Genomic DNA, 14,147 nt, shown 5'->3' on the forward strand with positions numbered 1-14,147 from the left:
CTTTGTCTCAGTTCAAGTATGCCTATAGACTCTTTAAATATCATTTTAAATTATATCATATTAATTATTTAACCATCTTCTGTAGGCTTTTCATTGTTTCTAATATTCTACTGTTACAAATCTTGATCACACCTAAAAAGTAACATAAAAATTAAAGATAATATAAAGTAATAATAACACTAAAAATAATAAATCCTAATATCATCAAATATCCTGAGTTTTCATCTATTCCCAATCGTCTCATAATATTCTTTAAACCAGGATGCAAATAAGTTCCATACTTTGCAATTGTTTTATATGCTTTTTTAAGTCTCTTTAGTCTGTAGGTTTCCCCCCCCATCTCTTTTTTTTTTTCCTTGCAATACATTTGTTGAAGAAACCAGGTCATTTGTTCTGTCATTGCTCACAGACTGGATTTTACTGATTGTATCCTTGTGATGTCATTTTAAATGTTCCTCTGTTCTTTGTTTTTCCTCTCAATTGGGAACTACATTTGTAAATTGGTAGTTAAATCTAGAGACTTGATTAGATTCAGGTTCTATTTATTTGCAAACACTTCATAGATGATGTTGTGTATCAGGAGACATGTAATGTCCGGATGTCTCTGTGATATGGGTAACCTTGGAGGGTCACTGCCTAGATCCATTCATTCACTGGGGGTTGAAAAACGGTGATATTCCAGTTTACCAACCCTTCCATTATTAGCTAGAAAACTTCTGAAAGAGATACTTCCCCTTGCAAACAAAGAAGAACAAAGAGCATCGCTCACCACCCAGTTGGACAAGGATTAAGCTATCAGTCACAGCAGGCACTGACATGCACCCTGAGAGGAATTCAGGATGAAAAACAGGATGAGGCACTCTGTGCTTTGGAAAAACAGGGCCTACCTAGATAGTTAGGTCAAAATGAATGACAAATATTCATTACAGTGTCCTTAACCCCCACAATGGCTAGAAACCATTGGGCAGAGAGGAGCACTAAGGTTAGGTAACTGGGGGATATCACTATATAAAGGATATTCCTAAAGTGTTTAACGTCCAGAAGTGGCGGGCATTCTTAAGATGCTTTTCCCCCTAACTCTCCTTCAGACTTGCTGCCTGTATTTTAAAGAACAGGATGTGTTCGTGCAATAAGAAGCAGAGAGCTGAGTTCTTCCCTAGAGAGGAAGCTCCCCAGTCTACTCTTCCTCACCTTGTGTCTTAACGATGTTGGAGTCTGAGGGTGAGAAGACCATGAAGCATGTTCAACCATCTCCACTCAAAAAACACTCCAGGACACAATTACTGGTAAAGAAAAGTGCTATCTTTTAATTTGTTCTAGAATGTGTAGGTCCTATTAAGATCAGTGACACTTCCCCTTATCATGTTCTTCCCTCATGCCCCCAACCACTTGGGATCCAACATCCACTTCTAGAAAAGGCCTAGGAGGAACTCACCCTACATAGCCAACGAAGGGGTGCAGTTTGAGGAATGGGTATATGGCTCCAGAAGCAGCACCAGCTACTACAGACTTTCCTCAAAGCAGCTCATTTTGGCCTGTGAGTCCCTTTGCCCTGCCTTGGTCAAGACTCCCTAGCTGTGAACTGCTCCAGTGTTCCCTTGCTCCCTGTGTGGCCTGAGCTTTAGAATTAGAATCACCATTACCATCTTTAGAGCTGGAGAGCCTCTGAGAGAGCACTGTTTTCACCATCCTTCCTCCCCACAACTTTATAGATGGGGAAACTGTACCCAAGGTCACACAGTTCACAACTGGCAGAGCCAAAATTTTGGTGTTTAGCATCTCAAATCAGATATCTTTCTACCATACCCTCCTGCCTCCAAGAAAACAACCGGCATCTGCTTCTAGCTCCAGGAACAACTGGAGCAAGCAGGTGGTGGTGACCAGAACAGACGGGAAAGACCCAGCTAAAGGGGCCAGGCTGACCCCAGCTGAACCCCAAGCAAGTGATGAATCACAGCACTGCCCAGTTTCCCTCCGTCAGAATGTTATCAGTGGCAGACACCCACCCCTGCCCCCGCCAGGATTCTCCCCCTGGCTAGCAGAACTGAACCATGCATGGAAACATGCTTACCATGATTCCAAGACCTTACCGACTAAGGCAGGCTCTAACTGGTATGAGGATCCTGGTGAAGAGCTGCCCACCAGCTGGGTAATCCAGCTTACCAAGTTTCTTCTTGGTAAGATCCAGTCCACATTCTTGGGCTGATTTATATGGGGCCTCTTAGCAAACATGGCTAAAATCTGTCTCTGTGCTGCACTGGGAGAGACAGACAGAGACAATCACAGATGGTGTCCTCCCAGCAGAGCTCATACACATGCTTGGCATGAGGAGAACTGAGTCCAGGAGAAGAAATGAACTCAAAGAGAACAGGCAGACACAGAGGGTAGGGAGCAGGAGCAGCTGTGCTTCCTCCTGACTATCCTACCCCTAAAGAGGAGAGACCACAGAAAGCTACAGATGTGTCCCCCTGTCAATATTTCAAGGAAGGCTCAGCCTGTGTGGCTGAAAGGTAAGAGGATAATCCAGAGAATTGTGCTGTCATGAAAGCCAAGTGAAGAGGGTTTTTCAAACAGGAAGTGGCAGATGATGTGAAATGCTGTAGAGAGTTCAAGACAGTTGAGGACCGAAAGGTATTCGCTTGATTTGGCAACTGGGTGGTCACTGGTGACTTTTATGAAAATCTATAGAGGATTGGAAAGTGATGAAGAAGAAATCAATGGAAAGATTTTTTTTAAAGAAACTTGGCTATTGAGGAAAAAACTGTAAGTGCGACAGACTCTAAGAAATTTTGTTTTAATCTTGGGGAGAACTTTGTTTGTTTGTAAGCTATGTGGAGGTAATCAATGGAGAGGGAGGTTGAAGACCCTGGAAAATGGGAGCAGTGGGATATGCAATGGAGCAAAGTCTTGGAAGATGTATAGCAGGATTCAAGAACAGAGCACCAAATAGGAGCAACTGGAAAGGACCTGAGGAGGGATACAGACACAGAGGGATGGGAGGGGGAGAGGAGCACACGGACAGGAAAGTTTTTGCTTTAGGGCCTCTCTTCTGTGAAGTAGGCAATGAGGCCAGTCATTTGCTGACAGCAAAGATGAAGGGCATGGATAGAAAGCAGAGTAGTAACAAGTCAAAGACACACCAATCAATACTGAGAGCCCAACTGAGACTGTCTGTCAACTCTGAATTTTTCATGCTTAGGGGCCCAGAGAGAGGGAGCAAAAAATAGGTTGATGCAGAAAATGGAGAATGGTTGATAGTTTCAGCAGAAGTTGGAGGAGATGAGGAAGTTCAGGATGCTGACAAAACCGTCAGTGTGTCATGGGCCATGGGTTTAGGCTCAGGAGAGGAAGAAGTCCAGGAGAAAGCTGAAAGACTGGGAGAACAGAAAGCTAAGGTCTTGGAACTGGGCTAAAGGAGCAGGCAATTTATTTAATAGCAGTGTTGGAGTGGGAGAAGAGGAAGCATAGGGGATGGTAATCCAAAAGGAACAAAGTCTCAGTTCAGGAGTTCAGAAGAGAAGACTATAGGTGACACCATGGAGTGAGAGAGAAAGCAGAGCAGAGCCCAGGAACAAACAAGAAGAGGTCTAAGTCTTAGAGGCAAGGCAAAGACCTGTTGCCAGAAATGGGTACAGAGAGCCAGAGTCCGCCAGGGTTGATGGTAGGGTCTTCTGTGGAGCAGAGCCTGCAGAGGATCTGGTGGCTGCTGCCGGGGGGGCGGGGGGTACCTGCAAAGACAGGCAGGGTGTGTAGCTGGCAATCGCTGGAAGTTAGGCAAGGCCGACCTACCCATTTCTAGAAGAGTGCACTAAAATCTCCTTTGCATCAACCGAAGCCACTCCATTCTTCTGTTTCTCAGTATACCCAAGAAACCCAATTTCTCTTCTAGGACTGCATTCTATACCATAAGAATCCAGAACTCATTGTATTTCCATTTCCTGACTTTGTCAATGACCAAAGGACTTAACTGACTCCAAAATGGGGCCATTATGGGAATAAGTCAAAAACAGGATTAGCTCAAATGTTAGCAAAGAGCCAGTGAAGTCAGTCACTCAGCTAGTAGCCTTTTGTTCAACTTCTGAAACATCATGTTGTTTTCTGCATGCAAAAACAAAACAAAACCATCAGTTAAAACACTGGTGCTAGGTACACAGGAAAAGCCAGGGAGAGGGCACTGTTGTGGGGTAACCAACGTAGGGATGGTGGGCCAGGGCCTCGCACCCTTGGAGGAAAGGACACCCTACCTCCCACCCCTCCCCCACTGCTCAGGTGCCTAAAGGGAGCTTCTCAGCATGCAGGGTCTCTGCAGTGGGAAGGGGATATGTGACTCTCTACCACATTACTAAGGTCCACTGGCCCAGCAGGCTACACCCAAGCTGGGAACTTCACTGATAGAAGAGAAGCCAAGCACTTAACTAGGTATTTTGCTTCATATTTGTGGTTTCTAGCTGGTCTTGGGGAAAGATGTCAATTGGGTTTGAGCCTGTCATAGCCCTCACCCAGCTGCCCAACACAAAACACTGGTGAAGCTCATTCAGAGAAGGTGTGAAGGTGGGCCACACAAAGGAAAGATGACCAAGAGGAGGAATTAATGAGGTAATTACAGAGAGAACCTTGCCAAGCCAACTAAACAGAGAAAAAGATTTGAAAATTGAAAGGGAGGTGGTCAGAGCCCAAACCATAAAGTCAGGTGAGCTCCAAAGAGTAGAGGGTTACATGCAAAGATTGCCTGGCTACTGGATTATTCAAGACTTAGTTACCCCAAACTAGAAAATAGGATTATGGAAGTTCATCTGCTTAGGAGAGCTTGGCATGTGCTGGTGAAAGAATGGCAAGTCAGTGGGCACAGTCTGCTTTGAAGTGAAGATGCTCTCTCAGCCTGGGTGGAAAAGAAACGAGCAGTCCCATCCACTCACAAGGAGAGAAGAAATGTTTTCTCTGATCAAAATTATCCCATTAACAAGGGCCCTACAAATAAGAACTTCCTGAAACTGCACCTCTTAGCAAAAGTAAAGCCATGACCTACAGCCCCCTTGAAATTAGCTAAGCCATGACAGGACCAGGGAGAGCTGTCCCCAGGCCAAGCCAACATCAGCAATAGGTTCCTTCTCAACCAAGCCCTTGCTCGTGAGGTGGCCTGACCCCCAGCATCATCTGCCTATGCCTTTTCCTCCCAAACACCTTGCACAGACCACAACAATCCATCCGAGATGCAGCCTGGAGCTCCGCTCCTGTGCCTGTGACCTCCAGAACACTTCTCTCTGCATTCTAGGAGAAATAAAGTCCTGAAGTTGCTTCAGGGTCACCAAAGGACACCAAAGAGGCTTCTCGCCTCTCAGTTTTCCCCTTTTCCACCCCAGATAGAACTTCCACGAATGCTTAGGTCTGGCTCCTGCTGGTCCCTCTGGCCTTCTCCAACCTCCAACAAAAAAAGGGCTGCCAGCAGAGTCTTGGCTTTTTCTGGGCTGTGGACAGCCTGAGGGCAGGCGAGTCAGAGGACTCACTTCTGATCTTTGGCTCTGTGAAGTGGAGAAGTTGAGAACTAGGATCTCTAAGCAGGAGGAGAGACCCAGCAGAGTGAGCTGGTTGTGGGTCATTCTCCTTGGCCTGGAACCTCTGTATGTGAAGCAGACAGCAGCTTCCTCATAGTTTTCCCAAGCAGAACTCAGGGTCTGGACCTCTGAATGGACATAATGAAGGGGTGGCCACCAACAATCACTTCTAAGAAGCAGGTTCTGACACCAAAGTAGTGGCACAGATGGCACGCTCTGAAGTTAACATCTTCTTAAGCCTGCCAGTGAAATCTGAGCCTAAAGATGTAAGTGGTCTCTGCACAGCCACCCAGCCCCATCAAGAATGCCACACTATCCAGAGCGTCACAGAGGCCACCTAAGTCAGCATCAGGAAAGGGGGCATGAAAAACAAATACCCTGAAAACCGTTAGAACCCGAATAGGCACCAGTTGAGACCTATGGCCTCTAGAAGCCTCATTGCCCTGTCCAGGGCAGGTGCCTCTGTCCGAGCAGGCCAAACAAAGGCAAACAGTGACAGTCTTTGGCTGTGCTGGGCCAGGGATCACAGGCCTGCCATATGTCAGAACCTCTCTCCCTTCTTTTATCCTCTTCTGGGCCCAGGAGGAGTTCAGATATATACATTGCTCCTGAGCCCTGCACGCTGAAAGGTGAGAAATGTCTGCCTTCCTCAGCAGAAAGAACTCACCAAGGAAGTTTGGTCCTCCCAAGCCTAACTGGGCTTGGTCTTGTCAAGTGGACCCTACACATCTGATGGTTCTGGTAATAGGGAACACCCCCCTCTTTGCTGTTTATTCTCTGTAGTGGATGCACTATGGCTCCAAAATAAATGCTGTAAGATGCAAACGGCAAAGAAGGGCACTATGAGCTCAACAAGACTTGTCTCACATCCACAATCCAAAGAGAATGAGCTGAAAGGTGGGGAGGAGTGGTCAACAGGATGGGGCACCAGCCGCCAGAGTACTTGGTCTCCTTCCAGCCCTCACACCTGGGAGATGCTGTTGGCCAGGCGGAACGACACTCGTTTTGCTCTTTCATTCTCCTGAAAGAAGAAAAAAATATTTGGAATCAGAATGGCCCAGTGTAGGGTTTATCAACGTGAAAAGGCCAACTGTCCCGACTGGGATTCCCCAGAGCCAAAGTGTTTTATTCCACCCCAGGAATGCAACAGCAAAATGCACTGAAGCCACTGAACACTGTGTGCCAAGTGCTGCAAACAACCGGGGATGGCTAGTCAGACCCTGGCACACAGTGGGCAGGCAATACATTTCAGCGGAAGTAAATAGCACTGAATTGATGTTTCAGGTCTGCACAGGTGAGACCAGACAAAAGGTCAGATCAGATGTCTTTCCTGCAAGCAAAACCTCTCCTTCCTTCTCTACACCAAGGGGCTGAAAAGACTCTCCCTTTCTCCCAAACCCAAGTTGAGATCAGGCACTGAGACCAGGTCCTTCTCTTCTTATGGGCGTCACAGTGTGGAGTAACCCGCACTGAGCTGGGAGTCAGGAGGCCTGGTCCTGCTGCTAATTTTCTGGGTGGCCCTGGGCAGGTACACCCATGTCTCAGGGCTCTGAGCCTCAGTGGCCCTTGGAGCTGATGAGCCCTGCACTGCCTTGCCTTTGTCTTAGGCTAAGGGGTTGCAAGTGAGGGCTCATTGTCACCACTCTCTTGTGCCATCTGAGCAGCTTCACTTCCGGTTACTCTGTACATGCTGCGTGGGTGCCCCCTGCCAGCCCGATCACCCACCCACCTGCCTGCCAGCTGGCAGCACCTCCTTACCATATGTCGCCGCCGCCTCTTGGGTTGGATGCCCTCCTGCATGTAGTGGGGCCATGGAAAGCCCTGGGGAGTGGAATTCCCACTCTCACTAGACTCCTCCTCAGAGTCTGAGTCCTCCTGCCTTGGCTGAGCAAACCGTTTCTCCGGGTAGATCTCCTTCAACCAGCCCTCAAAGAACACCTCCAGGCAGCGGCCTGCCTCTGCAACCTCTGAGTCGGGCTGAAGGGGGAGGGGAGCAGTGAGGGTCTGGCCCCCTTCCACCAGCCCATCTCTTCCAGGCCCCTCAAGAGCTATACAGAGAGCGCAAAGCCTGGCTGGGTCTCCTGGATGTCTGGAACTTTACATTTTCTCCTCAGGGCCCAGGATAACCAGTTTAGTATCAGCTCTTAAAGCAGACGTGACCCTGACAGTTACCCACAGATGGCCAGTCACTAGCAGCCCCCATATTCCTCCTGAGTCCATGCTGAGGCCCAAATGTGGGAAAGAGCTTATAAACATTCACTACGGTAGGCCCCAGGAGGCCTGCTCCCAGTTCCTCATGGCAGCCCAGGCCCAAACCAGACACTTCTGCCCAGCCATGATAGTCTTGGGGGTCACTGGAAATAGGGGAGAGGGAAAACAGGGAAGACATACATAATTGAACTTAGCACAGTTCCAGAACATGAGGCGGACGTCTGATACCACCTCCTCCGGGGTGGTGTAGTGAGCTGGGTCCTTCTTTTGCAGCTTCCTCCGGATGATCGACAGGTCCATGGGTCTCTTGATAATCTGGTAGTAATGCCGGGCCTTGCGGGAGGAGAGAAGAGGAAGCAAATAGGAAGAGAGAAGTAGAGGAAAGAGAGAAGGATAAGAAGGAAGGAGAGAGAGAGAATGAGTTGGAATGGAAATAACAGAACATAAGACAAAGGCAGCAAGAAGAAACGTGTGGAGGGAAAAGAGAAAGGGAAAAGGAGGAGTGGTTTACATGTCAAGTCAGGTCTGACGCAGCAGCAGCTGTTGGCTGGGGGGCTGTAGTGGCCACGGCCCCCGGGTCCCCTACGCAATGCACAAATTACTCCTGCTTCCAGTGGCCACGCTCTGAGCCCACCCTGGGGACCGCCACGACCTGCTCCAGGCCCAGGGCGCTCTGAGCAGAAAGTCCAGTAGCCGGCAGAAGCGGTGAGGCTTTCCTTACCAGCGGGCTGACAGGCTCGTGGAAGGGCAGGCTGAGGCTGTTGCAGCACAAGGACAGTACCAGCTTCTCACACTTCTGCAGAAAGCAGAGTTGGCAACCATGTTACTTTGTTCTGGCCCCACCTCAGTAAGGACTAACAATAGTGACCCTGATGGCTCTGTCCCACATGGTATGAGTCACTATACTAAGGCACAGTTCAGCCGCCCAGGCCAGAGGGAAACAGCTGGCAGAAGAAAAATCACAGTCAACCCCCATAGGCATAGCCCAAAAGAGAGGGATCCAGAGAGGCCTCTCACACCCTCAGAAAAGACTCAGCCCCCATGGGCACAGGCAGGCTGCCCCAGGGACCCCTCCCTACCTTCTGGTCACACGCGCTCAGGCCAGGAGGGGCCCGCACTCCAGGCTGGTTATAGCGGGCATTCTCGCAGTCGTACTCCATCTCAGGCTGGGTCAGGCTGCGGCACAAGGTACACACCCAATCTCCCCTGCAGAGGCAAGTGAGGCCAAGTTAGCCCTCAGCACATTGCCCAGAGCCCCCTCCCTTGTCCCACTACCCCAAGACAAGCTTGGGGGGTGGTGACATGAGAAACTGAGTCCCTAGCCCTGCCCTGTAGAGAATGGCTTCCTAGCCACAAGCTTGAAAGAAATTTAGTAACTCAGGATTTAGTGAATCCAGAAAACTAGGAGTTAGCAAGGGCCTGGGAGAGGGGTATAGGGACAAATCTGGACAGGAGGAAGCTGGGAACAGAGGAGGAAGGGAAGCATCCACCTGTCTGTGTGCAGAAGACACACAGCTATAGCGCCACGAAGTCACAGACCTGTAATTCATGCAGGCCCAGAGAGGGGAGGAAGTCCACCTGAGGGAGCTCTGTGGGCCTGGCCTGGAATAATCTCCCTTGGAAGATCACCATGCTATGCTGGCCAGGGCCTGGGGTTGGCGTGACTCACCCTGGGAAGCTGAGCAAGGCTGGCAAGTGGCAGGAAAGGTGGTACACTTTGGGGCAGCGGTCACAGCACAGCAACTCTCCCCCGTTGAGGCACACAGCACAGAAATCCTCATTCTCTATTGGTACTGGGGGCCCCTTCTTGGCTCCAGGGGTTCGAGGAATGAGCCTGTGTTCTTCAGGAGATGCACTCTCCACTTCTGGTGGCCGCTGCCCAGCCAGAGATGTGACAGTGACCTTTCTTCCCCCCAGGTTTGGGGCCTGGATGGCATCAGACAGGTGGTTCTGGCTGACCTTGGGGAAGAAGTGAGTCTGAGCAGTCAGAGCACGGCACCAAGTGGTGGAGGGAGGGAGAGGAAAGATGACAAGCCCTGGGCACCGACTTATTAAAGGACCCCAAGACAGCCAAGCCCCAGGAACACTAGGACAGCTCACTCCTAGTGCGCATCTCACAGACTACTTGTAGCAGGGTACAAGGTCTGGCCAAGCTACAGCCCCATTCAGAGACTCAGAACAACGCCAGAGCCAGAATTCTCCCAGTAGCAGAGAGGAAAGAGAGGCTCCTAGGCTGGGCCAAGGTTCAAGGAGAAGGCAGAGAAAAGTGGTACCTTAATGGACATGCTGGAGGACTCAGTACCACATTCAATGATCAGCAGCAAGCTCCCATCCTGCTCATTCTTCTGTGGCTTCAGCTTGAACACAGGCATCTCTCCTGAGGAGGCAGCACAGATCTTGAGCCGCTCCAGTCGCACATAGGGAATCTTGGGCTCACTATTGAAGGGTCTAGGGCAAGAACGACATCCCTGGGTCTCGGTGGGAGCCTCCTCTGGCCCCAACCTCTAAGTCAGGCTCATCCATGATCCCACAACTGAATTGCTGCTCAAGATCTCCTCAGTCCAACCCTCTACAGGCCCCTATTCCACCCTGCTACCAGCTCTGCCTGGCCAGGTCCTGCCAGCCCCTGGGAGCCCTTTGATCAGAGAAAGGGGGGTCCCTGAAGAGGGAGGACTGCGCACAGACCGCATGCCTCACGGCGCAGGAGCCAGGACATCCTCCCACAACCATCCCAGACGCCCAACCACACACCCGACTCCAGGGTCTGGGGGTTGAAGAAGACAGTTGCAGGCAAACTTCTGCTTCTAGTTAAGTCATCAAGGATGCTCACTTCCTGTGCCAACCTCCCAGGACATGAGGTTGGAGGGTGAGAGAGGGAGGGTGGACCCAGCGTCTGTTACCTGATGCTCTGCTTCCCTTTTGTACCCAGGTCTAGGGCTCCTTGTTCAAAATTCTCACAGTCTAAGGCAAAAGACAAACAAATACACTTATGATAACACATCCTGTCACCCACACCTTCTACTCATATCTGCTACTCATACTTTGGCCACACACCTGTCACACCATTGTTACCAACAATGTAATCACTCATAGTGGTGACAATCCTACCATATCTCCCCCTCCTGAGGGGGGAAGACGTCCACTTTCTTTTAAAATGATAAACAAAGGTTAACACTCAGAGGCTGCCTGGGGGTGAGGGTTTGGTCAGGTGCCAAGGGTCCAGCTTCTTACCCTCAAAATGAGCTCAGAAATCACTTGTTCCCCATACATGCACTGGTGTCACCTGCTCTTAGGAGTCATTCTGTCCAACCCCTGCCTTTTCAGCCAAGTGCTGGGATTTCAGCACAGCCTGAGAATCCAGCTCACCCTCCAGGGGCAAGAGGCTCCCAGGAACCCTCCCCTGAGAAGTGCAGTCTGTGTAGATGGGCAGGGAGCAGTGAGGGGAAAGAGGAGCACACTAGCATTTACTGAGCGCCCACTCAGCACCAGACACTGTCCTGAGCACTTTCTATGGGCAAGCAGGGTTCAAAAATTTAATTGCTTAAAATTCTGGGTTACATTATTGTGTAGTTAAGAAGAACCAGTGTGAGGAAAAAAAGAGAAAGATTGTTTCATTTTCATCTATTAAATATGTAGGAAATAGACTGATCATTACACACCAAACATTTATGAATCATACACTGAAATGAGAAGGCCCCCAATGCTCACTAGGCAGTTGCTAACTTCCCAACTCCCTCACTTTCTCCAGAAGGAAGGAGCCTTAGCCTAGCCGCATTTGAGAAGGGGTGTGGGTAGCTGAGAAGAGAATCAGAGCCAACCTCCACCAGTCCAAATTCCCTTTACTATGAGGCACAAATCTACATTAATGCCAGGTGCAAGGCAAATTCTTGTTACTACAGAGTAAGTCATCAAGTGATTTCACTGTAGTTATTTGTCCCAATAGACTATGAAGTAGCTATGATTAGCCCCATTTACAGAGAAAGAAACTAACTCAGAAAGGTTAGGTATCTTGCCCAGGTTCAAACATAAAGAGATAGAGCAGGTCTGCTAACTTAGATCTATCACACTCCAAAGTCAGACATGCGCTTTCCCCTAAAATATTTTGCCAAGGCTAGCCCTTCTGGGATGTGCTCTTCCTGTTTCCCCCTACCTATCACCCAGACCCCCGAAATTTTGCATGGGGAATTTTACAAGGAGGCTAATTTCTGGCCATGCCTGGATCAGTCATGGCCACAGTGAGGGAAACAGAACAGGCATCAGTAAGTCAGTTCTGGGGGGAGAAGTGAATTTAGCCCGAGAGAAACACTGCTTCCTCAGGCTCAGAGCAGCTCTGCTGACCTCTTTCTCACGGCAGTGCTGAGCCCATCTGCTCAAGTGTGTGGTCAGCACGAAAGGCAGGCTGCTGAGTCTCACCTTTTGGGCTCCGGTACTGCTGCAGGGCCACGGATTTGTTGACCACTGGGACCAGTGCAGGTTTTTTCACAGAGAGGTTAATTGGCTCCTCCAGTTCTGAGGGGATAGCCAAATCCTTGGAAGTGTCCGGACCAGGGGCTGTGGGGCCTTGTCCCAGAGAGTCAGTGAAGCGGGTAGAATCCTCATTTTCCATCTTTCAAAAGTTAAAGGCCAACAAGAATCAAAGAAATCAGACGTTTTTCCTGTCGGTGGTCACAGAGCTGTTAAGCTAAGGCCAGAATAAGGCCTTCAGGGGCTACCCTTTTGCCCAGCGACGAGCGGAGAAAGTTGAATGGCATTTCCCCAAGACCTACCTTACACAGGGCATTCCCCAGGGAGGGGTCAGCCCCATCCCCAGGGCACAGGCTCCCTGAAGTTCGGCCAGAGCCAGGACTGCAGCTGGATCCGGTTTCCAACTGCATGTTAGAAGCCGGAGGCACGCTCTGCAGAGGACAAGTTGCCAGGCTTGGTACACTGTGGGTGGGACCAGACTTCAGGTTGGGCCCAGTCTGAGAGTGATCACTTGCCAGGCTTGTGATGGCCTGGGAGGGATCACTCGTCAGGTTGGGCATGGAGTGGGGTGTGCCACGCACAAGGCTGGGCATGGTCGGCAGGTGACTGGCTGTCAGGCTGGGCATAGCCTGGTTCTGACCGCCCACCAGGCTGGACACGGTTGGTGGGGGGCCACTCAGCAGGCTTGGTACCACCTGGGGTGGGGCAGCTGTCAGGCTGCTCGCACTCTGGATCTGTGGCTCTAAGGTCCTCGCCAGCCTGGTAGACGACAGTTCCATCTCCAGTGTGTTGGAAAAGCCCATGACGCTCACAGAAGTGGAGTGCTGCAGGAGCAAAGACAGGGGACAGTCAGGCTGTTAGCTAGGAATGGTGGGAGGGAGAGGACAGACGCAGCCCACAAGAGTTCCATGCTCAGATTTCACTCTGCCTCAGAGTCTGGTAGCTGCAGGGAACTCAGACAGCACATGAAGTCCTATTTCCATTCCCCTACACCAAGGAGGCTGGTGGGCTAAGACACAGAGAGGCAGGCACGGCTGAGGACACTGGTGTGCATGCATGTGTGCATGTGTGTATGTGTGTGTGAGAGGGAGAGAGAGACAGACTGACAGACGAAGAGAGGGAGAGAGAGAGGGACAGCCTACCACCTGACCTGAGGGTGGTACACACTCACACACACACACACACACAATCAGCCACATCCCTCACCCCCTTTCCAGTCCCTAAGCAAAGGGTCAGACTGTAGGACTACCCTCCCACTTCACATTCCCCTCTGACTACAGCACTAGTGGCCTCTCTTCCCTTCTGGGGGTCCTACAGGATAGTTTCTGCTACATAAAAATGGGAGGAAGTTCAGAAGGCTCAAACCCTGATCTGCTGCAGACATTCTCTGAGATAATGCCAAGGCTTGGGGAGCTCCAGTCAGTCCTGGGTAACCTGGGTCAAACTCCAGAGCCTTCTCACAGCCTTGTTCAGATCAACTCCAGCACCACCAGCATCAGATTGAAGACTTTGACCAAGAGATGTGAAGGTCTTTTCTAGCCCTGCTATACCTGCCGAAGACATTCTAATCCAGGGGCAGAGAACATCAGAGCAGCTAAATCTTAATATGGACAATCTGGACAATCATTGGATGAGGCAATAATATTCCAACCCCCATAATCCCTTTCTCATTTCTAACTGCTTGGTGACCTAGGCAGAAGAGACTTAAAAGCTTGATAAAAAGAAGTTAAGGACATAGATACTGCACTGAATCCATTTCAGTTTTTCAGGTTGGAGAAAGAGATTTGATGGAAGGGAGACGGTGGGAAGACTGGTTCTAAATGCAACCTTCAGGAATTTATAAGTTTGATATCCTTGCCTTTTTTTAAGACAAAAGATATAATAAGTTGACATCTTTTGAAAATCGAAGGGGAAACAAGG

The 14,147-nt window shown here is 49.9% G+C and overlaps 1 protein-coding gene across 2 annotated transcripts in view; it reads right to left on the reverse strand.

Annotated features, from left to right (window-relative positions):
* Window positions 1–3,995: 3,995 nt before the first annotated feature.
* Window positions 3,996–14,147, reverse strand: part of TRIM66 (tripartite motif containing 66) — a 57,856-nt gene continuing 47,704 nt past the window's right edge. The window contains exons 12-22 of one of the 2 annotated variants that reach the window (XM_036860120.1): window positions 12,530–13,051; window positions 12,177–12,369; window positions 10,664–10,724; window positions 10,037–10,211; window positions 9,433–9,722; window positions 8,843–8,969; window positions 8,485–8,559; window positions 7,944–8,096; window positions 7,311–7,529; window positions 6,520–6,573; window positions 3,996–4,098 (exon numbers count right to left, since the gene is read on the reverse strand). In XM_036860120.1, the coding sequence (XP_036716015.1) occupies window positions 4,087–4,098; window positions 6,520–6,573; window positions 7,311–7,529; window positions 7,944–8,096; window positions 8,485–8,559; window positions 8,843–8,969; window positions 9,433–9,722; window positions 10,037–10,211; window positions 10,664–10,724; window positions 12,177–12,369; window positions 12,530–13,051 (1,881 nt within the window). In that variant the 3' untranslated portion in view covers window positions 3,996–4,086. Of the gene's footprint in view, window positions 4,099–6,437; window positions 6,574–7,310; window positions 7,530–7,943; window positions 8,097–8,484; window positions 8,560–8,842; window positions 8,970–9,432; window positions 9,723–10,036; window positions 10,212–10,663; window positions 10,725–12,176; window positions 12,370–12,529; window positions 13,052–14,147 lie in introns of those variants that run through there. The other variant, XM_036860121.1, reaches the window with a different exon arrangement.

The sequence above is a fragment of the Balaenoptera musculus genome, chromosome 8 (assembly GCF_009873245.2).
Source record: "Balaenoptera musculus isolate JJ_BM4_2016_0621 chromosome 8, mBalMus1.pri.v3, whole genome shotgun sequence".
In the NCBI taxonomy this organism is placed as follows: domain Eukaryota; kingdom Metazoa; phylum Chordata; class Mammalia; order Artiodactyla; family Balaenopteridae; genus Balaenoptera; species Balaenoptera musculus.